This window comes from Podarcis raffonei, chromosome 6 (genome assembly GCF_027172205.1).
Source record: "Podarcis raffonei isolate rPodRaf1 chromosome 6, rPodRaf1.pri, whole genome shotgun sequence".
Taxonomy (NCBI): domain Eukaryota; kingdom Metazoa; phylum Chordata; class Lepidosauria; order Squamata; family Lacertidae; genus Podarcis; species Podarcis raffonei.
This window is the reverse complement of record NC_070607.1, coordinates 78,113,485-78,136,406: the sequence shown is the minus strand read 5'-3', so window position 1 is coordinate 78,136,406 and position 22,922 is coordinate 78,113,485. Positions and strand designations below refer to the sequence as shown.

General features: G+C 41.7%; 1 protein-coding gene across 5 annotated transcripts in view; it reads right to left on the bottom strand.

The window, feature by feature from the left end:
• Window positions 1–492: 492 nt before the first annotated feature.
• The window catches only part of JPH2 (junctophilin 2), a 63,638-nt gene continuing 41,208 nt past the window's right edge, over window positions 493–22,922 (bottom strand). For 2 of the 5 annotated variants that reach the window (XM_053394132.1, XM_053394133.1), the window contains exons 3-6: window positions 17,066–17,184; window positions 6,266–7,134; window positions 4,163–4,260; window positions 493–3,391 (exon numbers count right to left, since the gene is read on the bottom strand). In XM_053394132.1, coding sequence (XP_053250107.1) covers window positions 4,180–4,260; window positions 6,266–7,134; window positions 17,066–17,184 — 1,069 coding nt within the window. In that variant the 3' untranslated portion in view covers window positions 493–3,391; window positions 4,163–4,179. Of the gene's footprint in view, window positions 3,392–4,162; window positions 4,261–6,265; window positions 7,135–17,065; window positions 17,185–22,922 lie in introns of those variants that run through there. The other 3 variants (XM_053394135.1, XM_053394136.1, XM_053394134.1) reach the window with 3 other exon arrangements.

Below are 22,922 nucleotides of genomic sequence, written 5' to 3'. Positions count from 1 at the left end.
CATAATTTTGCTTCAAGCACACAGTGACCTTACTATGCCCTTATTTGCCTGACCTTTTGAAATAATTAAATAAATAAATGTGCCTTTCTTACCCTCTCCTCGCACGTTTGTTTTAACTCACATTTACACTTTCTCAGCTGGGGCCAAGCACTTTGTCACCATGAAACAGATCTCACACATTCTGACTTAAGTTCTCACTAGTATGTTATTATTTGCAGTTTATATAACAACCTGACACACAAATCAGTTGAACCCCATATCTCTTGGGACGTGATTCCACCTTATTGATTTCAATGGGAGAGATTTTATTATGCATTCAAATGGTCCTATTGAAAGCTACGGAACTGAAAATGACTTAACTTTGACGGGGCTGCACCTAGATTTGTGGCTTGCTGTTTCTGTGGAACAAGACTAGTTAACATTTAACTTAAAATGCATAATATCAGAGATGTACCATTTCTAACAGCCACCAATCTAAAAATTTACAGTGGGTAACGTGAGCAAAAGAAAACATTTTATTATTGCACATAATCCAGCAGAACAACTGATGAAAACTCCTGGACGATATTATACAAATTGCCATACACTTTTTATTTTTTAAAAAACCTTGTGATTAAGGTGTGTTGTTGGTGGTGACAACATTTTCCGTTTTTGTAAGACCTGAAAAATCAAACAACAGACACCTGCTTTTGAAGGCATGCAAACTTGAGGTAAACCTGTTCTTGCTCGCGCTGGGAAACAAAAAACCAGGAGGCTTGTGCATACATTTGTTCTGATCCATCGGTTCTTTGAGGATGCCAGCACTATGCTGCACACATGCAGCTCCCCTACCAACAAGACCCTTCCACTCGCTTTAAAAGAGAGGACAGCTTACGAATGCATGGACACAGAGCCCCTTCCATTGAAGCAAATGAAAAGTCTCCATCATTTGTACACTTGAGCTCACACAGGGCTCTGGATTTGAGGCATGATGTTTGTACATTTTAAAAGTTTGTCACGCTCAAGCTCATCTTTGGAACAACGAGGGCTAGGAAATTGCCATTTTAAAAACACAGAAGGCTGGGGGTCTCGGGACTCTAGAAAAGATACGGCAGGGAATATGAAAGTGCTTGGGAGCTGCATTATCAAACGTAACCAGTTTGTGCTCTACTGAATTACTTATCATTACTTCTTGGAGGTAGACCTGTGGCTACCTGTATGTAAACACAGCAGTTACTACATGTTGTAGGGACCAAGGGATAACCATGTTTGCACAAGCCCTCCGGATCTACATACAACACATATGGTTAGGATCCAAAGAACTACCCAAAGAGTTCTGTACACTAAACTGCAGTCATGACGTGCTGAATGGCAAACTGCACATGAGAATGATGAGTTTCAAATGCAGCTTGGGATTTGGCATGGAGTTTCAGGTGTTCAAATGAATTAAAAAACAAACAAACCCCACAGTGGATGCACACAAGCTTTTGGGCACGTCTAAAGAAGCCCTCTCAATCCCAGTTCATATATTTATATATGCCACATAAAGCAAATCTACCTACTTTCCCCATCACATTGTAAGGAACAAAGCACAAGAATGAGACAGCAGAACATCATTTTTGTATGAAGCGGGGTTTATGAGGTGGGGGTAGGGTTGGCAACAATCTCTGCCTTTTTCAAAAGGACCAGATTTTGTGCTTCATGATAAATAAAGGCCACTGAGGTCTCTCAAAGAAAATAACATACATAGTTATAAAGCAGTTTGCATACTGAAATTGGACATCTGGCGGCTAGGGAGCCAGGAAACAGGCTGTCACATTTCAAAAGCAAATAACAGCCTATTTGTTACAAACACCTTTAGAAGAGAAAAAGTAATCATAAAACCCAAGGCTGGCTAAATTGTTATCACCCCATGTTCTGCGGATGTTCCTCAAACATGGCTAAGCATTTTGCTGAAGCCTCTTCCAACACATGGGCTGCTGGGCAGAGATAATGTATCCCTCTTCCTCCAATTTACAATATAATTTGATTAAAGTAGAAAAAGCAAGTGGGAAAGGCACAAAATGTCATCACTCCTGCTTCCCAATTTCATTTTCAGCGACTTATGAATTCTAAGTAATCTGATCTGAAAAAAATACTACCCTGGTGTCTACCTGCTGCCTGTCTATGGCACCATATTTATAAGGCTTTCACTGCTTGGCATCTGCAACTGGAGCCTTCTTTTTTAAACCCAACATTTTTCAAGTTCCTTTTTTCCACTTTCTCATTTTAACCAGCTTCTGCTGCACCAAGGAGTGTCAGCAAACATACAAGTTCACAGTCAGTTTTAAATAAGGCACATTTTAAAGCTTTTGAAATTGAATCAAAGCCTATGCTTTGGGAGGGGAGGAAAAACATTCAAACACATTTAGGGCTGATTCATGCATTACATTTTTTAGGGTTCTGCATATGCCAGGTCATATGTGCATCTCAATACCCAGAGAAAAACTTAATGTACAAAGTGAATCTCACGGCTGATCTAACTTCTGGGGAATAGGCAACTTCCAACGACAAGAATATGCTGACAAGGCACTGCTTAACTGAGCACTGACTTCATCTACCAGTACTTTGCGAACCACATTCAAAATGTAGCCCTTAGTGAGGTTTCTTAAACTCTAAAGAAGATTCACTCTATCTAATTCCTACTTGGCAGAACTGCAGAGGATCCACTTCTAGGGACTGCTTATAAGACTACATTTAAGCATCCTTACACTGAAATCCATAGATGTTTTTTCATTTTTTCCACTGTGGATTCACTTGGATCCTAGTGTGGATCCACTATTCAAGGAAATGGCTTTTGCCTGCTCTAAAATCTGGACTTCTACACAGAATTTTTTCACAGTTATGCAGCAGCGGGGAGCATAGCCTAACCTTTCCTAATGCTGGATTCATAACAATCTTGGTTTGGGTGGGAGAAGTTAAATCAACAGCTATAACAATTATTCCTGGCTGCTACATAGCTTAGAAACATGGTGTTCTTCGGGAGATTTATAACGACGTGTCTTCCAGTGAAGCCTGGAATTTTCAAGGTGGAATTTGAAGGAGAGACAGCCTTGTTTGTGTTTCCGCAATTACAGATGAATCCTTGTTTCTTCAAACTGCAGTACAACAGTATCAGCACAGTTGTGAAACTTTAAGGCAATTCTCATTCACAACAAAAGGAAGAATGAGGAGGGGGATGCAACAGTCAAGGTTTCCTCCTGCTGGGCAGATCGTCTACAGTTGGGGGCCTAGCCTAACAAGCTCTTCAGAAGCCTTCTATGGAAGTTCATGACCACAATGCCAACACTGGGTTCTAAGCTCCTCCCTCTTTAGATGGTTCTGAATGGATGGTGTTATACCTCTGGCAAGGCATAGATGTCAGCAGAAACTTCTGTAAGAATAGAAATCAGCGAGAAAGAAAACAGGGAGTAGCAATGGTAATAGAACATATAATTATTGGTTTAAGTTAATGTTTAAGATGTCACACTCCAAAAAGCTTTCAACAAGAGGTGTCAGGATAAAGGAATTATTTAACAAGGAATTAGAGGCCTTCACCCAGCAAAAGTCATGGCTGAATTATTGCAATTCATTTTATGTAGGGTTGCACTTGAAAATGAAGCTACAGCTAGAATGCAGCCACTGGCTATTGAGCAGAACAGCAAAATGGGATCATGAAGCACCAATCCTGAAAGTGCTTCACTGACTGCCTGTAAGCTACCTGGCCCAATTCACAATCCTAATGCTAGTATTTAAAGTCCGAGATGGTTTGGGTCTCATGTATTTACAGGAGTTTGTGTATATGAGTGTGGTTCTGTAAGGAAGCTTTTGCAGCTTCTTGTTATTTTTTTATTCAAGATCTGAGACGTGTGTGTGTGTGTGTGTGACGGGGGGGGGGACATGGAGAGAGGGTAGATAGATATCCTGTTGTGACCCTGTATGCAAATTTTCTTGGGACCAACCGCTCACTGAACTGCTTCTAAATAAACATGCACAGAACTGGAAGCTCTCCTCTTCTTCACAAAACAGGAAACAATAGTTGTGCACTGATGTGTAGCCAGATAACCAAGTTGTCCTTTTACAAAAAGGTTCCAAAGCGAAGTCTTCATTTCCCAAAATGTCAAAACAATAGGGCACTCTGAGCCATTTCATTTGTCCCCCTTACCTTGTCTTAGCATCTCATCATGTCAGAAAATGGACAAATAAGATGGAGAGGCCAACGTTCAATAGGATGACCATGCAAATGATGATTGTGTTAGGTCCCTAAGGAAAAAGCAACAAGAGTATAATGTTATCTACTGTGATTTAGAAGACACAGATGAAAAACTTCCTCGCTTGTGAAAGCAAAAATAGTTCTGTCAATGGCTTTTATGCATTATAGCCACCACTGTCAGAAGCAATTCGTAGAGCAGTGGTGGGAACCTGTGTCTCACCAGATGTTGTTGGACTACAACTCCCATAATCCTTGTCCACTGACCATGATGGCTGAAGCTGATGGGAGCTGCAGTCCAACAACATTCACAGGTTAGCCACCCTTGTCCTGCAGTAAGTACTAATGAAATCAATAGGGTTAGGGTTATTTGCTTTCATTCCATCATCACCGCACCTAAACATTTGTGCAGGTCAGTCTCATGCCACCATATTTGGGATAATGTTCATTTTGATGCCTGGAGCAAGCTGTGCTAAATCTTCATTTTGAGAGAAGCTACACATGTTGCATATCTGCCTTTCCCGCAGCTGTTAAAGGCACTGGAGCCCTGTGCACGGAAAAGATGGTAACCAAATTTGTCTTCTGCAAACCTGAGGCATTTTTCTAGACTGTAGAGTGACAGCAGAATGTCAACCCCTTTTTTACTGGCTCTGCTCCTGTGAATTCAGCATTAGCCTGTTTTTTAAAAAAGCTGTGAATGCTGCACTCATATGAACTTCGGGGGGAAATCACTTCTACGTATACAGGCAGAAATTCAGGCTGGAAGATGTTTTCTCCACCATGGATATAGCCATACCTGTTCAATTTCTGCATCTCAGACACAGAAGCACGGCTAAGGAAAATAATGGGGAATTCTAACCTGGCACTCCAATACACAGCTGCTCTCAACCTGATGCCTTCCTGATATTGTTGGACTCCAACTCTAAACAGCCGCAGCCAGCAAGCCCAATAGTCAGGGATGGTTGGAACTGTAACATCTGGAGGGCACCAGGCTGGGAAGTTTGCAATATAACTTTATTGGGAGCACCCAGCAGGGCTTACTTCCAAGTAACCATGCATTGGACTGGGCTGTTTGGAATAAATAGCTCTGTTCTTGAAGGTAATATTTGCTGGCTTCTCTATCAGAATGATGTATTATCACTATATGAAATGATTAATTACACTGGTGAGGTGTGATTTAGTTGTAATTATGAACAGAATCATGTGCATTTTTTATTCAGAAGCAAGTTCCAAGATGTTCACTTACTCTTCTGTGGGGGTGAATAGGTTTGCTGCCTTAGAGCGCTCTGCCTGCCATTTGCTCTGCCTATTGCTACCCCTGAGTTCACCAATCATCAGCTACCCTCTGTACTACCAGCCCCAATGAGCACCAGCTGCCATTGATGCCAACCCTGTTCTACAATCTAGGAACACTCACCCTAGCAGTAAGTCAACAAAGTTAACATTTTCAACAAACCACGACATGTATTTTAACATGTCTGTGGTACTGGAAATATAGATAGCACATAATATATTGTGTGATTCTCTCTCTCATTGTGTGTGGGGGGGGGGGGAGGGGGGGGAGGGGGGAGAGAGAGATCTTCTGAACCACAGAGCAAATTTTACAGCTAGAAGATTGCTCTAGTTATTTTTTTTTTAATTGTTTGGCAGGAGGTGGAAAAGGGATAGGTGATATATACACAAAAAACACCCCACACCTGAGTAAATCCTATCTGCAACTGGTAGTATTTATTGACCTGACTTTAAAATGTCAATTCATAGTACTTTACAGCCCCATCTGATGGAATGGAACACATAACAATTCACACAGTACTGTAGTTTTGAAAATAAGTTTTCACATCTAGACAGTAGTCCAGATCAGGTGCATGCATGTCGTGCACTTATGTACCAACCTCCGTTTTTGTACATGAAAGCAATGTGGCACAAATGACAGCAGTGAAGCAAACGAGAAATTGAAAAGGAGATTCAGATTATTATTTGCTTCTTTCCCTCCCCTATCCAGCTCCCAATGGGGAAAAAACCACTCCCCTCTCCTTTATAAAGACCATGTAGCAGCACCTCTTCATGCTCTTCCACCTCTTTCGTTGCTGCCTCTGGTGAAGCAACTTTCTTCACCACAGCCTTGGGGTCAGTTTTGGGCACCACCTTCGTTTCAGTTTTCTGTTCAGGCTTGCCTTCAGCTGCAGCTTCGGCTTTCTCTTCTGCTTTGGGTTCTGGTGGCGGGTGTTGCTTGAGATCCTGCTTAGGTTCTGCTCTGAGTGCTTTTTTTTCTTCGTGAGCTGCTTCATGCTGAGAGACAGGTGTACCTCCCCTCTTTTGCGGCTCCGGTTTGTGCTCAATGGCCTTCACATCAGCTTTGGGCTCTGGGGAACTTGGCTTGGCAGGCAACTTGGAGTCAGGGAATGATTCTTCCTCAAAGTCCACTGGGGGAGTAACCGGGGAGGTCCTCACAGCATAGCTGTGATAGCCCTGAAATAATGCAACGTCGCCTTCCTGATGTATCCTCTGAAGGGGTTTGATCTCCATCTGGTCAGCAGCAACCCTCACATGGCTAGGGTGGCTGGGGCTCCGGGAAGCAGGCCTACTGCCACCTGCTGCCTTCTCTGCAGGTGCTAGCAAAGCTTTAGAAGGTGTGTTGGGCCTACTTCCCGTGCCACTGCCATCCTTGCCGTGATCTCCATTCCAGCTCCCAGGGCTTTTCTGAGAACCTTGCTTCGCTCGTTTGGCCTCAGGTGGTGTTCCAGCTGGTGAAGGCGTTCGAGCGGGACTTTCTTTGGGCTTGGTGGAATCTTGCTCATCAACCGGAGGGCTCTCTGGAGGTGGTGGTGGAGGTGGCTGTTCCACAGGTGGTGGCTCTTCAGTATTCTCTATATTCTCTTCGTTCTCCATGAGCTCCTGGAGCAGTCGCCTCTTCAAGTATTCAGGACCTAGAAAAGGCAATAAGAGGTTTTTGAACATCGCCAAGAGACAGTCAACCAGCATGAAATTCCAGTGGAATTAGGAAGCATAAGGCAGAAACAAAACCACAGGGGAAGGACCAAGGTTGCTTCATCACAGTCTCATCACCTCATAGAGGGAAGAGAAGATAATCAGTTAGGGAAAAAGAAAGGGCCAGTTCATCAGTAACCCCATAGCTGTGCTGAATAGGGGGTGGGAAGGAGGCAGACCTTGCGAGCAGGAAGCTTTTAATTAAAAGTGAAGTAGTACTTAAAAGCCTTAGAAATGCTTTGTTAATGGGCAGGCAGGTGCTACATTCACATTTTATCAAAAACTAGGTCTAATAAACAATGGAGAACAACACAGAAAGCACTAGAATGCAACAATTTGGCAATGACATTGACTGAAGGGGCAACTCCAGAACAAAGTATTAGCGTGGAAGCAACCTACAATACAAGATCACATTACGAACACCAAGGCAATCTTGGGCATAGATTTTGGAACTTGCACATAAAAGATATAAATTCAATCCTAACTCAGGACTAGTGGAGCTATCACAAGTGATGCTAAGAGCACTTTGTATGCCTTAGTATATACCTTCTGACTGTTATCTATCTGGTAATAAAAGCAGATCAACCCATTTTCAGAATGTAAGTGCATTGTGATTAATATTGATTTATCATTTGATTTGACGCCTTGATTTCAAGTTGCATTCTTTTTCTTCAGAGATGACCAAGGGTCTCTCTAAAACTTTAATTATTATTTGGTTTGAGGCCAAACTATTAATTACTGATGGGAGATCTGTGATCTCCCAATGTTATATTTTTGTTAATGAAATGTAGCTGAGGGAAGGCTGCCAGTTTCCCCACAGCCATGGCAGAGAAGGGTGTGAGTTAACCCTTCCTCTCATAACAGTTCTCTGGTTTAAATAGCCCCCCCCTTCATAGTCTTCTACTAGACTAGATTAGAAACTGTCACAGAGACAGGAATGGGTGAATCTGTCAATTTCTATTTTCCCCAGTTTCTCAACTTTTCTGATCTTCAGTTCTCCACAGTTCCACATTAGTTTGCACGTTTATTTTATTGAAAGTCTTCATGAAAATTCATCAGCAAATATCTCCTAATAAACACATCTTTGTATGCAATTCTGCAGCATGTACACATTTTCCAAAACAATATGAGAACAGAAACAGACATCCTTCTAAATTCAAATTTATCTGAATTTTTCAATGCAAGTAATATGTACAAAAATTGCATATACTAGGGTAAAGTATGCATATAAATGCATGTATTAATGAAGGTTAACATACACAAATGCATTGTATTATAAGAAACTGCTTGCTGAAATGTGTCCATTAGTCAAAACATGCATACAAACATGTTTATTGGGGAAAGTTTGCACTTAAATGCTTGAGAACTTTTATGACCATTTTTTTTTAAAAAAAAAAGTTGCTGCATAAAATTGCAGCTGGAAAAATGAACAACTGTGAGAACCAACACTGACAGATCCCTTTGCCTCTACTCCCAACAGCATACTAAGAAAAGCAATGGTCCTGAAGCCCATAAAACATTTTGATTGGCCAAATCTTTGTACATCTACCTGTACAATGATATATTTCACTGAAGAGGGCTGGTTGAGAGAAGGTACAGCCGTTTGTCTTTGGTGTAAAGAGAGCTGTCAGATGTGCGCATTGCTCACTAATAAGGTCACCCACCCGTGACACTAAGATCCTACTGAACACACTTGAGCAGTTGACCCGCCTCCATTAAACAAGGTGACTTCTGGATTCATATTTCATTCTCTCCTCATCTGACTGGGTTGTGTCATCGTCTCCTAGCAGCACTGCCATCGGCTGCATTATTGTTTACATATTGGTAAGCCTTAGCTCAGTGCAGAAACTAAACAGCAAATCTCCCCCCACGCCCCCGTCTCTCAAACGAACGTGCTTATGAACCGAAACAGAGCAACCAGCCTTAATTAGGTCCCAAATATTTGTGGGCAAAACTGAGCCAGGAAGCTCGTAGTCTACATTAAGGTCAGAGCACTGTCACACACAACACTTAAATCAGTCGACAATGCCAATGTAAAATATGCAACGGCTGCAGTGCTAATTTGATTTCTTTCGCACAATCTGTCCTGTGTTGACAGCATTTACACATGGCACATCACCTCAGAGAGGGTCAAAGGCACATTTTAGTATGTTGTGCAAAAGCTGAGGTCTATGGGATTGTAGTGGAACATAATCTCCAGCTATATAGTTTCCAGTTATATCCAGGACTGAGGAGTACCTCACATAATATAGAATGGAACGGAACGGAACGGAATTCTGCATCCAGGCAATTTAAATTATGCTTCAAGAAAATAAGTATTCTGTATCCCAGAAGTGGAGAACCTTTTTTTTTTTGAGAGCCACATTCCAGTAAGGGGAATAATCAAAGAAAATGGGCCGGGCTGCCCTTTTTATCTCTCTCTTTATGCTCCCCCTATCCTCCTTTTTCTGTCCTTGCCACCTGCATGAAATTAGTTCAAGGGCTACATAAATTTATGCTGACTGCTACATGAATGAATATGGGGAAGCATAATTAGCAGGAGGAATACTTTTCCCTCTAGAATTTCACTTCCATTGCAGTAGTGAAATTAACGCAGGGAAAAGTTTCAAAATCAGTCAGGAAGAATTCATCACTAGTTACCTGCAAAACTTCAGTCCATATGGCAAGTTCTTCTTGACCCATCTTGAAAATGTCTTCCCCTATCTTATTTTGCTAGTTTGTTAAGAAGATAGCTATACTCGCGCAACATATGAACGATTGCTTTTAGACACAGACTGTGCATGGACAAATATAATGATACTTGGAATACATTTAGAGAAATTGTAATGACTTCTATACTCGATGGAATAATAGTGGTACTTATTTATCTATATATCATATTGTATTACAGTCTCAAAGCACTTCTCCCTTTCTTCCACCCCCCACTTTCTCTTTATTTGTTCACTGAAAAAAAAATCAATAGAAAAAGGACAGCTATATGTACATATCTGAGAGAGAAACAGTGCCAATGAACACAAGGGACTGACATTTGACTTGCACAGATTAAACACTGGTAGTTTCTGTGCATATTAACTCAGAAGTAAGCCGGCTGTGTTCAGAGGGTTTCCTGCCTCTCTAGTTAGTGGGTTTAACATTGGGGGTAACTTCCTGCATGGAGTTACCCCCAATGAATGCAGCAGGACTTACTTTCTAGCTAACATATATAAGACTGAATTGTAATTGTATTTGATATAGTACTCTGGTGGGAACACTTATCAATTATTTGACTGGAAGCTGTGCACCCCGCCTCTCCAGCACAGAAGATCATGTGCCACACCATTGACGGTTTTTTTACAGGAAGAACAGTGACCAAGGCAACTTCCAGACCAGTTGTTGGCTGAGGATTCATGTTGATATGTTTGCACAAAGGCCTAAGAGCCGCTCTTGGAGCATAGATGGCCACAAGGTTGAGCAGGTCTCTTGTTTCAAATACCTGGGGGTAGTTTTTCACTCTACCAGCAGTAGGAAAGCCCATGGGGAACATGTTGCTGAAAACAAGAGGTGCCCACTATATACCTGCAGCACTCAAATTATTTGAGGCCAAAACAATAGCACAACTTCTCTATGGTGCCCAGGTGGGCCCCTTCTCTAATTTTGGCCCCTAGAACTTGTACAATCCAAATTCCTAAGATCAGCTCTTCAAGTCCCAAAATGTGTCTCTAATGCCACCCTGAGACTAGAGACGGGTTTCATAAAAGTGGAGGCTAGACTGTGGGTGACCATACTCAACTACTGGCTCAGCCTATCTTTATTTCCCCTTGGTCTTGCCCCACTAACTATCAACGAAGATTTTCAATACACATGGAAACAGACTGTGGTAATTAAAATCTCAACCTTGGGCTCCTCTCCAAGTTTTCTACTCAGCATGGGATACGAACAGGCCAAAGCTCTCATAAAACGGTGTGTTACAGATACTGAGCTCTAGTTGGATCTAGCCAGGACCCCAACTTTTATTGCCAATGAATCTTCCAGGTACTCTGCCTCCCCTATGGCATATCTAGCTAAACTTGAAGTCCCTAAGCACCAGAGGGCCTTTACCTTGGCTTGATGTCATGCCCTCCCCTTGGCTGTCCTTGAAGGCCAATTGATTATCTGGAGAGGCAATACTCCTGTGACTCTGGACAAGTAGAAACAACAGAGCATGTGCTTCTCCAGTGTCTTTACAATAGAGAGATTTGTACTAGCCTCATCTAACCATCACTGCATAAGTACCCAGGGCGCACAGGACAATTCTATACCTCCCTGCTGCTTTCAGATACTGATCGTGCTACAACATACAACACTGCCAGATTCTGTACAGCAGCATTCTCAAATTTCGACGGATTATGACCTGTGCCACAAACTAAATATAATGAGCACTCATATTAGAGTGCCCTGTAGACCGATTGCTATAGTCTTATATATACAGTGGTACCTCCGGTTGTGCACAGGATCCGTTCTGGAGCTCTAGTCAGATCCCGAGGTGTGTGTATCCGGAGGTGCCGCTTCTGCGCATGCGGCGAAACCCGGAAAAATACTTCTGGGTTTGCTGCGCATGTATCCCGAAGGATACGTAACAAGAGGTGAACATAAGTAGAGGTACAACTGTACTAACCTTTTACATTCTTTCATTCTTGTCTAATGTTCCTAACGCTTCTTTTGGACTTTCTTAGCTTCTTTTGGATTCTTATAGACTTTTATGTATATATTCTGTTTTTACTCCTTTTAGTTCGTTTGTTTTTTATAAAAAGGGGGGTTTTTTGTGTGTTTTTCTAGATTTTAAATGATTGTACCCCTCCCTCCTTATGCTGGTCTATGACCATAAAAAAGATTTGGGGGGAGGGGAAATGTTTGCCCAAAGTTTGCCAAAAGGTTATATGATGTCATCGTTAACACTAAACCTGACATGCGTGTGGAGGTTATACATTGCCAGCTAGTGGTTGTCATCCCACAGTTTTCTGTGCAATTTTCTGCTATTTTTCTTATCAGACTTTCTATGGTTAGAAAAGTGACAGGGCGATTGCGCTAGAAAGTGCAGGATAATGGTCAGTTTTGTCTGGAATTGTCTGCGGACTGATGTCTGTGGCTATTACTTCTCAGGAAGGCTACATGTATCCCTATAGATTATATACAATATAATGCAGATAAATCATCCAAACAAACCATGAGCAGTAAGTAAGCAAAGAACAAACTTTGGCTGCAGCTCATGGCTTGTTAGGAGCAAGAGAAACCATGAGCTTAGAAATGTAACTCTAAGCCAAACCATGGCTCAGCTCCCAGTACAGTAGCTGCAATTTCCTTCCTGTGCATCAGCACACTTTCTCGTTGACAGTAAGCCGTAGATTGGCTTAGCATTACATGTGGGCCAAACCGAAGTACCATTTTATAATGAGGTGGTCAAGAAAATGGACCTATTTCATTAATTATCCAAACTGTTTACAAATCCGTGCGATTCTACTGTAGAGCAAGAAAGCAGGGTGGGGGAACCCTGCTATTTAAAACATAGCTGAACACATACATTTAATCTCCTGTAATGATTTCAGCTGAATGATTAATGACACTTCCGACCAAACTCATGTCATATTTGCATTTGCTTTTTATGATGGCAGCAGGAAACAGAATGACTTTCCGCCTCCAGAAGTCAATTTTGAAACAGCGTCTGGGAATCTTGTTCCAGTAATGAGTTCATTCTGAAATTCAAGGGAGCAAATCCTGCCCAACGTGTTCGGTCAGGGATTAGATAAAGGTACATCTCCTATGCCTGTGTGAGATTGGTTTGCATTTCCAATAATGACTACGGCAAGCTGCTTTCCCTGACTGATCAGCAAGGATAATTTTAACTGCTGAATGAATATGAGAAAACCCAAACTGTCCCCCAGATGTCCCAGGAATAAAAAAGAGCAGTGTCCATCAAGTACATTAGTGGCTGTGAATCTAGGCCATGTGACACCTACCCACTGCTTGTAATCCTGAAGGATTCTGCTGAAGCTGAAAGGAATATTTTCTGGCAGACAGATATATCTGGCACAGCCTGTGCTATGTGAGGAGAGGCCACTGAGGGCCAACTGGTGCAAGCAAAATCTATTAGTAAAACTTGCCCTGTGCTTTGCTGCTGTCTGTCCACAGGTAGGGATTGACATATCAGTCTGCATCCAGTCTATATCACTTTTGTATGTGCTCATTCATAAATCAAAATTTAAAAAATAAAAAAAAATCAAAATTAATATTTATAGAAAACTTACACTTGGGATGCCAGATATGGGACGAGGCATTTCTACCCTAGATGTGGGGTGAAGGAATACAGTTTTAAGATCAAAATGTAACTATCTCCCTGACACCTCTCCTCTAGTTCCACAACATTCAGCTGGGCTCCTGTAACAGAAGAGAACTCAGATGTACCTGTGGGGTCAGACTGCAGGTAGAATAACTCAGCACCTCGCACTTCCTTGCCCCACTTCCTCTTCAAACAGACACCCACACAGCTCCTGCTTTATACTGGGCTGGAGCAGACCCACATTTAGACAGATCTACTGCTGTCAAGTTTAGTTTATGGGGCTGGTCTAGACATTTCCTCTCCTCCTTTTGCACAACACCAGAATCTGTTCTGGAGGGTCCTTCAACCCCCCCCAGAAAATATTTTCTTTTCTTTTTTAAAAAAATATTTTTAAATTATTTTTCTCCTTAAACAATATTTTTGACAATACAATAACAAACATAAAAACTTTCTGCTCTGCCGAGCGTATGACTTCTCTCCCTCCCTTCAGCAGGTTTTCCGCTTTCAAATCCTATCTCGCACTTTAGCTCTTTAACTTCTATTGTACACATTGTAGGATTTATTTCAATCCTGCTAGTGTCTTCAAGTTTTTGCAATTATTATTCAAATATCCAATAAATGTACTCCAATCCCTTTGAAATTTTTGATCGTCCTGGTCCCAAATCTTGCAGATCAGTGGCCAAGTCTGCAAAGTCCATCATCTTCGCCTGCCACTCTGCAATCATTGGTAACTCCTGTAACATCCACTTTGGGGCCATTAAAAGTTCTCGCTGCTACTGTGGTGTGCATAAATAGTCTTTGGTCTATCTTTGCAATTTCCTCTCCCATCAAATCTAGCAAGAAGGCTTCAGGTTTTTTGGGAAAGGTGTATCTAAACATCTTTTTAAATTTATTGTAGATCAATTTCCAGAATGTTTATACTTTGTCACACGTCCACCACATTTGGTAAAAATCTCCATCTGATTCTTTTCATTTCCAGCATGTTTTATCTCTCATCCTATACATTTCCACTAACTTTACTGGTGTCAAATACCATCTATACATCATCTCCATTACATCTTCTTTTAATGCCATACAAGCCGTAAATTTCAAATTTTCATTCCACAGTTTTGTCCAAGAATCAAACTCAATATTATGCCCAAAATCTATTGCCCATTTTATCATCACTTCTTTGACTTGCTCATCTTTAGTATACCATTCTAACAACAAATTGTACATCTTAGATAATAATTTACCTCTGCTTGCCAACAGATCGATTTGAAATATTGATTTTTTATTTTCAAAGCCACCCAGAAAACATTTTCAGGCTGCATAGTGGGCTGGAGGGAACAGGAGGAAAAAAAGGAAGTTCCATTGTGTGCACAGAAATAGGTCGCGCGAGTGGAACAGAACTGGATACAGCACTAGGGTTTAAAAGGGAATTGGACAAATTCATGGTGGAAATGTCTATCAATTGCTATTAGCCATGACAGTTCAATGGAACCACTATAGAAGAAGTACACTTTGCATTAGGGCAAAGGATGAGGGATGTTTTGTGTCTTCATCCCCTGCTTGTGAGCTTCCTAGGAGGATCGCTCTACTTGGGGAGCAGGATACTAAGATAATGGACCTCTGGACTAATCCATCAAAGGTCTTCTTGGGTGCTTATGGTCTTAAACCTTTGATAAAGGGACAAAAGCAGACCAAATCTCACTGGGTTGTTGTTTTTTTTAAAAAATCCAGTTAACAGACTTAAGGTGTACAGTACTACACACTAATGGAGAAATGGGGAACCTGTGGCCTTTTAGATGCTGTTGGGACTATAAATCCCATCACCCCAGATCATTACGCACACTGACTGGGGCTGATGGGAACTGGAGTCTAAGAATATCTGGAGGCCCATATGTTCTCCACTAATGCAAACCATGGGCAGCTGTGCCTCACTATACCATGTACAAATACAGCATTCATGTGGTTAAAACAAAGGGTTACAGAAAATACGAGGGGTATTAGCATATAGTTGCTATTTCAGAAATGTGAGAATCATCCTTAACACTGGATCCCTATGCAACTGAATTCAGTGGAACTCACTCCTGAGAAATTATACATAGGACTGAGCTGCAAATCTGTTCAATCATTCTGACAAAACAATGGTATAAATTGGATCCTAATATCTGTTCTATACCAAAGGGGCTCAAGAGGAGAACTGTAAAACATTTATTTTAGCCATCCTGCCCTGCCTGCAGGCTCCCATCAATCATAAAAAGACCCATTCAGGGCCATTTATTTCTGGCTGCAAGGAGGCTATTTGGAAGCTATTTCACCAGTTGCTCAAGCTCCTCAAAATAGCACTCAGCAGCAGACTGACCATTCGTAGTCTCTTGACTCTCTGTTTGTGACATCTTCGTCTAAATAAATCACACAAATACCACCACACTGATACAAATACAAATCAGTGGGCTTTGGTATATTATTATACTACCAAGGCTACTTTTTATGGCCTCCACTGATTTCTATGAAATCCTCCTATTGCCTCAGAATATATATTTTTAATGAGCATTTTCCCTCAGATTAATGAACTGAAGTCTTGTTAGGTTGCAATCCTGTGCACACTTCCCTGTGAGAAAGGCCTATACACACTTATCTGAGAGTAAGCCCCACTGATCTCAGTGGTACTTAGTTCTGAGTAGAGATGTATAGAACTGCATGCTAAATCAAGTAAAGATTGCGATTATATATCTCTATATGTGTGTCTGTATACACATACATGCGTACACATGCCAATGTAACATTCAGAACTAGGGGTTAACCTTAAAGTGCTAAGGGGTTAACCTTAAATTCATCTGCTAATAATGTAAGTTGAAACTTGCTTGCGCTTAGCTTGCACACGTTCAGCTTTATGCACTTGGTAAAAAATAAAATAAACAAAAACGGGGGCAGACATCTGGGAAAAAAGATTTTGGCAATCCCACCTACCGTTGAACCCAATGTGTATTGACTCTACAGTGGTACCTTGGTTTACAACCATAATCCATTCCAGAGGTCCAGTTGTAAACCAAAACAGGTTGTAACCCAAGGCGTGCTTTCGCCAATGGGGCCTCAAAAAAAAATTGGGTTGTAATCCAAAAAAAGGGACACACACTTCTGGGGTTGACGTGGTTGTAATCCAAAACGGTTGCAAACCAAGGTACCACTGTACACAATTTTGGCTTTACACACTATCCCTGGAACGTAACCACCATGTAAGATAAGAGTTGCCGGTAGGTAGTTCTCTGATTAAATACTATTCTTGGCTGTGAAATCATGAAAAGTATATAATTATGACATATGACATGGGCCAATTGCATGGTTTTCTTCACTCAGTGCCTATGCCTATGCAATGTTTCAAGTCATTTGACAGCAAAGCCACTTGGTTCAGCACCCCCTCTCCAACTCATGCATGGTGCGTTTTAAATGCCCTCCACTCAAACACTTCATAGGACTTCAGCTTATGGGCTGTTCCATAGTAATGTTAACTTTGGCTTTAGGCTTTACTCTGCTTAGTACCTCACCACTGCTGAAAGTCAGCAAATCAAAGCTGGGCTGATTTCATTTCCTACCTGGCTGATAGAAATCCGGAGATAGTTCCCTGGCCATCGACCTGGCTAAAGTGGATTCATTGTTAGCTGCCACTGCTGCTTGCTCAGCCCCTTCTGACTTGGCTTTGGCATGGGCAGTCCTGTGGAGAGAACATCCATCATGGCAATTAGTATTTCCGTTTGTTGCCAAGGCTGTCTTAGGCTGAGTTCCTTAGCCATTTATTCCAAGGTGGCTCTTCTTATGCGAATAGGACTCTTCCTTAACAAATGGTTTCATAATGACAGCCTTGCATGATGCTCAGTTCCTTAATATAGATGACCTTGCTTTGTAATGGATTGTTTTAAACATAAAATAAAAGGAGTAAGGAGGAATGAAAAATACATATTATCATGATATACATTTTACTAGCTTGTTGATTAGTAGATCCAGCTTTTGTATTTGTATTTATGTTGCAGTGTTCTTAGCAAAGTATGGAATTCAACATTTTCTTCTGTTTTATAACACCAGTACATCATAAAATAAACTCCACTTCTCCATAAACTGGTTAATAATTTGTCTCCCTTCCTATACTCTACTATATTGGGCAGCTTGACCATATGGACCACTTCCCATATCTTCATTATCCAGTCCTGCAATGTTGGAGAATTTATTTTTCTCCAACAGTGATTAATGACCACATGGGCAGCAGTCAATAAATGTACAATCATTGATCTACCTTGTGTGAAAACAAAAACTTTTACATATCTCAAAAGCACAGATTTCCTGGTAAGTTATATACTGTTATACTCTCAATTTCCACTAATATAGTTACCTTGCTTATTGTCCATAAAGCAAAAATAAGCTCCAAGTTCCTACAATTTCTTATTTGTCTTATTTTGAAAATTTGATCCCTAAAAGATTTATGACACGTATATATAGTCTGCTTGCAGTAGCAGGTTGCTTGAAAAACCAACAAAGTCAAAAGAACATAAGGAGAGCCCAGCTAGATCAGGCCCGTGTAGTGCAACATCCTGTTCTCACAGTGGCCAACTAGATGCCTGTGGGAAGCATGCAAGCAAGACCTGAGCCCAACACTACTCTCCCCTTCTGCAGTTTCCAGCAACCAGTATTCAGAAGCTGTGGAGGCAAAACATAGCCATAATGCCTAGTAGTCACTGATAGTCTTATCCTTCACGAATTTGCCTAATCTTTTAAATCAAAAAGCTTAGGGACGCGGGTGGCGCTGTGGGGGTTAAACCACAGAGCCTAGGACTTGCTGATCAGAAGGTCGGCGGTTCGAATCCCCGCAACAGGGTGAGCTCCCGTTGCTCGGTCTCTGCTCCTGCCAACCTAGCAGTTCAAAAGCACATCAAAGTGCAAGTAGATAAATAGGTACCGCTCTGGCGGGAAGGTAAATGGCGTTTCCGTGCACTGCTCTGGTTCGCCAGAAGCTGCTTAGTCATGCTGGCCACATGACCTGGAAGCTGTACACTGGCTCCCTTGGCCAATAAAGCGAGATGAGTGCCGCAACCCCAGAGTTGGTCACGACTGGACCTAATGGTCAGTGGTCCCTTTACCTTTACCTTTTAAATCAAAACTCCCAGACTCTTTTTATTATGAAGATTACAGATTTATTCTGTTCACATTAAGCAATCATCATTGAGAAAACCAATTTTACCAGGACCAAGAAAATTGTTGTCACTGACAAAATTCAATTCAGTCCTGCCCCTGCCCCGTTACTTTGGTGATGTATGTTATCTGCTACTGCTATTGTGGATAAAGTGTGACGTTTGTGCAAGAGTCATGGGCATCTACTGAAGATACCCTTTCTGCACAACCAGATTTTTTGCTCAATAAATGCAGTGTTGCAGCTTTGCAGATCTAGCACATTTCCTCTGCTCTCAAAATACACCAGCTGGTGGAAGAAGCACATATGATAAAATATGGCAGTCAGAGTTGTGAGAAAACATGGTAGCTCCACAACAAAAGTGCCACCTTGAAAGGAGGCATTTGGGTGCAGCATACGAGTAATAACTGTGTGACTGTTGTACTTTAAAGTGTTAGTTTGAGAAGGCTTTTTAGCAAGGAAGCAGAGATGATCTTCCACAGTTCTTCTCCATAAAATAAAAAAAAATCCTTCCAGTAGCACCTTAGAGACCAAGTAAGTTTGTTATTGGTATGAGCTTTCGTGTGCAAGGAATTTTTTATTTTGTTTCGACTACGGCTCCTTACCTATATCTAGTTCTTCTCCATGCAAGGTATGCCAAGGAAAACTAATAAAACATATTTTTTATTTTCTTTTTGATACTTTTTATTTTAGTTTTCACAATCTAAACAATAACAAAGATGCAGCAAGAAACAAAGCACAAAGTCAAGACATGCAGCACAGAGCATAAAGACTGTTTCAATCTGCAGAATGAAGAGTGTCCAGCTGTTGGACCAGCCAGAAGATCCTATATGCTGTAGGAAGGCTCTTGTTGTCCATCTTAGCCACGCAAGCAATAAAACAATACAGTGGTACCTCAGGTTACATTTGCTTCAGGATACAGACTCTGTTAACCCAGAAATAGTACCTCGGGTTAAGAACTTTGCTTCAGGATGAGAACAGAAATCGTGCTCTGGTGGCGCAGCAGCAGCGGGAGGCCCCATTAGCTAAAGTGGTGCTTCAGGGTAAGAACAGTTCCAAGTTAAGAACGGACCTTCAGAACGAATTAAGTACTTAACCCGAGGTACCACTGTACCATTCTGCTGTAAATGTGTCTGTGTTCTTTTCCCCCTCTTGCCATCCTCAGTTTATGGGGAAGTTTCTCATTCGAGGCAATCTGCCGTATCCATTGGTAGAAAGTTCTGGGAGAAGCCCCCTCCATGTTCTTCCAATAACAGTATCCAACATCAAGTCCCACAGTGGCCAAGCAAATAAACCTGGGAAATTGAGAAACAGGGCATGACCCTTCTCTCTGCTGCTCCCCAGTATCTGGTACTTTGAGGCACTCTGCCCCTGAACCTTGAAAGAGCATACACACACACACACACCATGGCTATTAGCAATTGATAACCTTCTCCGCCATGAATTTGTCTAATCCCCTTCTAAAGCCATCTAACCAAGTGCCCTTCACCATATCTTGTGGCAGCAAATAATCCTTAAGTCGGGCTAGCCAACAAGTTGCCCTTCAGACGTTGTTGCCACTCCCATCATCCCTGACCACTAGTTTTTTTTATATATAAATATTTATTGAAATTTTAAAAAAAAGAAAAAACAAAAAAACAATTAAAAACACATAAAATTTACATGCCTTACTATCAATAACCAATTTCCTTGACTTCCCCACACCTCCCCTTCTTGTATTCCAGTTCCAATTTTTAGCTCAGCAAGTTCTTGTCCCCAAACTTTACCTTATTTTCTTGAATTCATTTTAGTTAACCAATTTTAACTTATAAACCTCAATCTTTATACATCAGTACTTATTCTTAAAAATCTTTTTCTAAGGTCGACCCCAATTCCCTTCCACGAATTCCCCATTTTTATATTAGTGGCAAAACAAAATTAAATGAAACAAAGTATAATTGTACACCCTTTAGATTCCCAAAGCCCCACCCCCCTTTCCTGGTTTCGAACCCCAACAAATGTCCATCAGTCTATCTGCTGTCAGCCTGGCGACCTCACGTCCGAGGCTCTTAATTCTCTCTCAATTCCTCTCTACCGGTTTTTTTGATAGTCCTTTATATTGAACACCAAATCTCGAAGAAGCTCTGTCCCAATAAGGTCCATGTTTCTTCCAGCCAGGCCTCCATATTTAAAAGTGGAGCCAAAATCTTGTTTCTTGCTTCTCTTAAGTCCAAATGTCCCAAAAGCTCCAGTTTCCACTTTAGCCAGGTTTGTATTCCATAGGTCTTCAGATCTCCACATAAGGAGATCTCTCCATTCTCCATTCTTCAATTCAAACCAAATTTTCATCATCCTGATCTTATTTTCCTTTGTATCCATCTTAACCGGCCTCTGGCTCTCCTTAATCATCTGTGGCATTATAGCTCCTCCTTCCTTTCCCTTCAAATCGTCATGTTTCTCTTTCATCACATTCTCAAATTTCTCAGATTTCTTTTCTTGTTCAGCTGCAGAGATTTTTAGCTCAACTACAAAACTTTTTTGTTCAGCTGCAAAGACTTGAGTCAAGTCCCTCCCAGGCTCAGTAACTTTATTTACTGTTCCATTCAATATTATAACATTTGTAGCCAAAACATCACTTTGTTCTTGTAACTTTCCCAAGAGAAAAAAAGTCCTCTCCAGTTCAGCCAGTGTTTTTCCACTTACAGTCATTTTTGTAATGTCCTGAACCCCCTCTAGAGGGATTCTGGTTTCTTAGTATCTTCCAGTTCCAACCCAAAAGTCAAGTTAGCCTTTTCTTCTTTATTTTTAACAATTTGTTACCAAATTGTAACAAATATAACCAGCAAAGACGACAGAAACAAAGTTCTCCTTTTTTCCCAATTTTGACAGCTAGTTTGACAGCTGTCAAAGTCTTCTATGTCTCTTCCGCAGGCTCTCTCACCGATCGCTCCCGGGTCCTGGGGGAGGGGTGACAATTCCGCTCTCAATATTAGCTCTTATCCTCCAGCACAATCACTTATATTGCCAAAACGTGGAGTTAATTGCTTTTATCCTCAAAAGAGAAAGGTGTTCTCTCAACCTTAGTTATAAAATCCTTGCTTTAAGATGTTTACAAGGCGGGTAGGCGGACTTCCTCTTTGCACCTTACCCGGTCGTGCCTAATTCCCCAAAAAAATTTCCCTTTTTAAGTCCAATTTCTGTATTACTCACGGGTTGTTACTTTTAGTCCAAATGTTCAGAGAAAGAAGTCAGCGCTCTCCATCCATGGCATGCGGCTTCACTCAGTAGGGGAAGCAGTCGACTCTCAGCACCGCACCGCTCTCCGTCCCCCGTTCTGGAGCCTTTAAAAAGGCTCCTTCGCGGGTCGGGGGGGCACAAATGGTGCCCGCCGAGTCACCAGGTCCACAGGCTTCAGTGCCTGTGGTTTCTGAGGGTCCCCGTGTCGCCGCCGCGGCAGGACCCGACCCCTACTAAGCCGATTCCCTCCGAAGCTCGGAGGGAATCCGCCATTAGGCGATGGTGCTAACCCGGAAGTCTCATCCCTGACCACTAGTTATGCTGGCCAGGGCTGACCGAACTGGAGCCCAACAGTATCTGAAGGGCACCACGTTGGCTACGTCTGCCATAGTTTAACTATGTGCTGTATGAAGAAGTGAATCCTTCAAAGGCACTTAAGTACCTACATCCCAATGAAACATTTCAAAAATCTCCCATGAGTCACTTAGTGTGTACACAGCACTCTCTGTCCTCCCTCCAGCAATGCTATTTAGATAACCCACAGGACATTCTGTTTCTTGATGCACAAATCCCACCACGCTTCTTTGTATTGAAAGCACGATTCTTCCTATTAACTCATCCAGAGAGATCCCTATCCTTTGAGGGCTGTTCTGTGGGGGAATGTTTTTGGCACCCTGCATCCTGTTAAGCAGCTCTCTGGCTCCACGACCATTTGGAGACATTTGGCCGAGGAGGTAGAAATCTGCAGTTTTAAGCCCTGACAGCTCACAGAAGGCCCCCAAGAAGCTGTAAACAGGCACAGCATCTCCTTTTTTGGTAGCATATAATCAGTGTGATTAATTCCACTGTAATCTGTGGGAGGCCCAATGGCATATTTATGTCTTATTGTGCCTAAAGAACTGATGTTGGAAGCAAAGTGTCCAGAATATGCAGCACAAGGTAAAACCAGATCTTTAGCCACAAAAGCTTTAACTCTCCAGAAGAACTCACTGAGAAGAGGCACAGCGTGAAAAACCCAATCAAAGCAGCTAATGGGCAAGGAATGACTGGGAAGA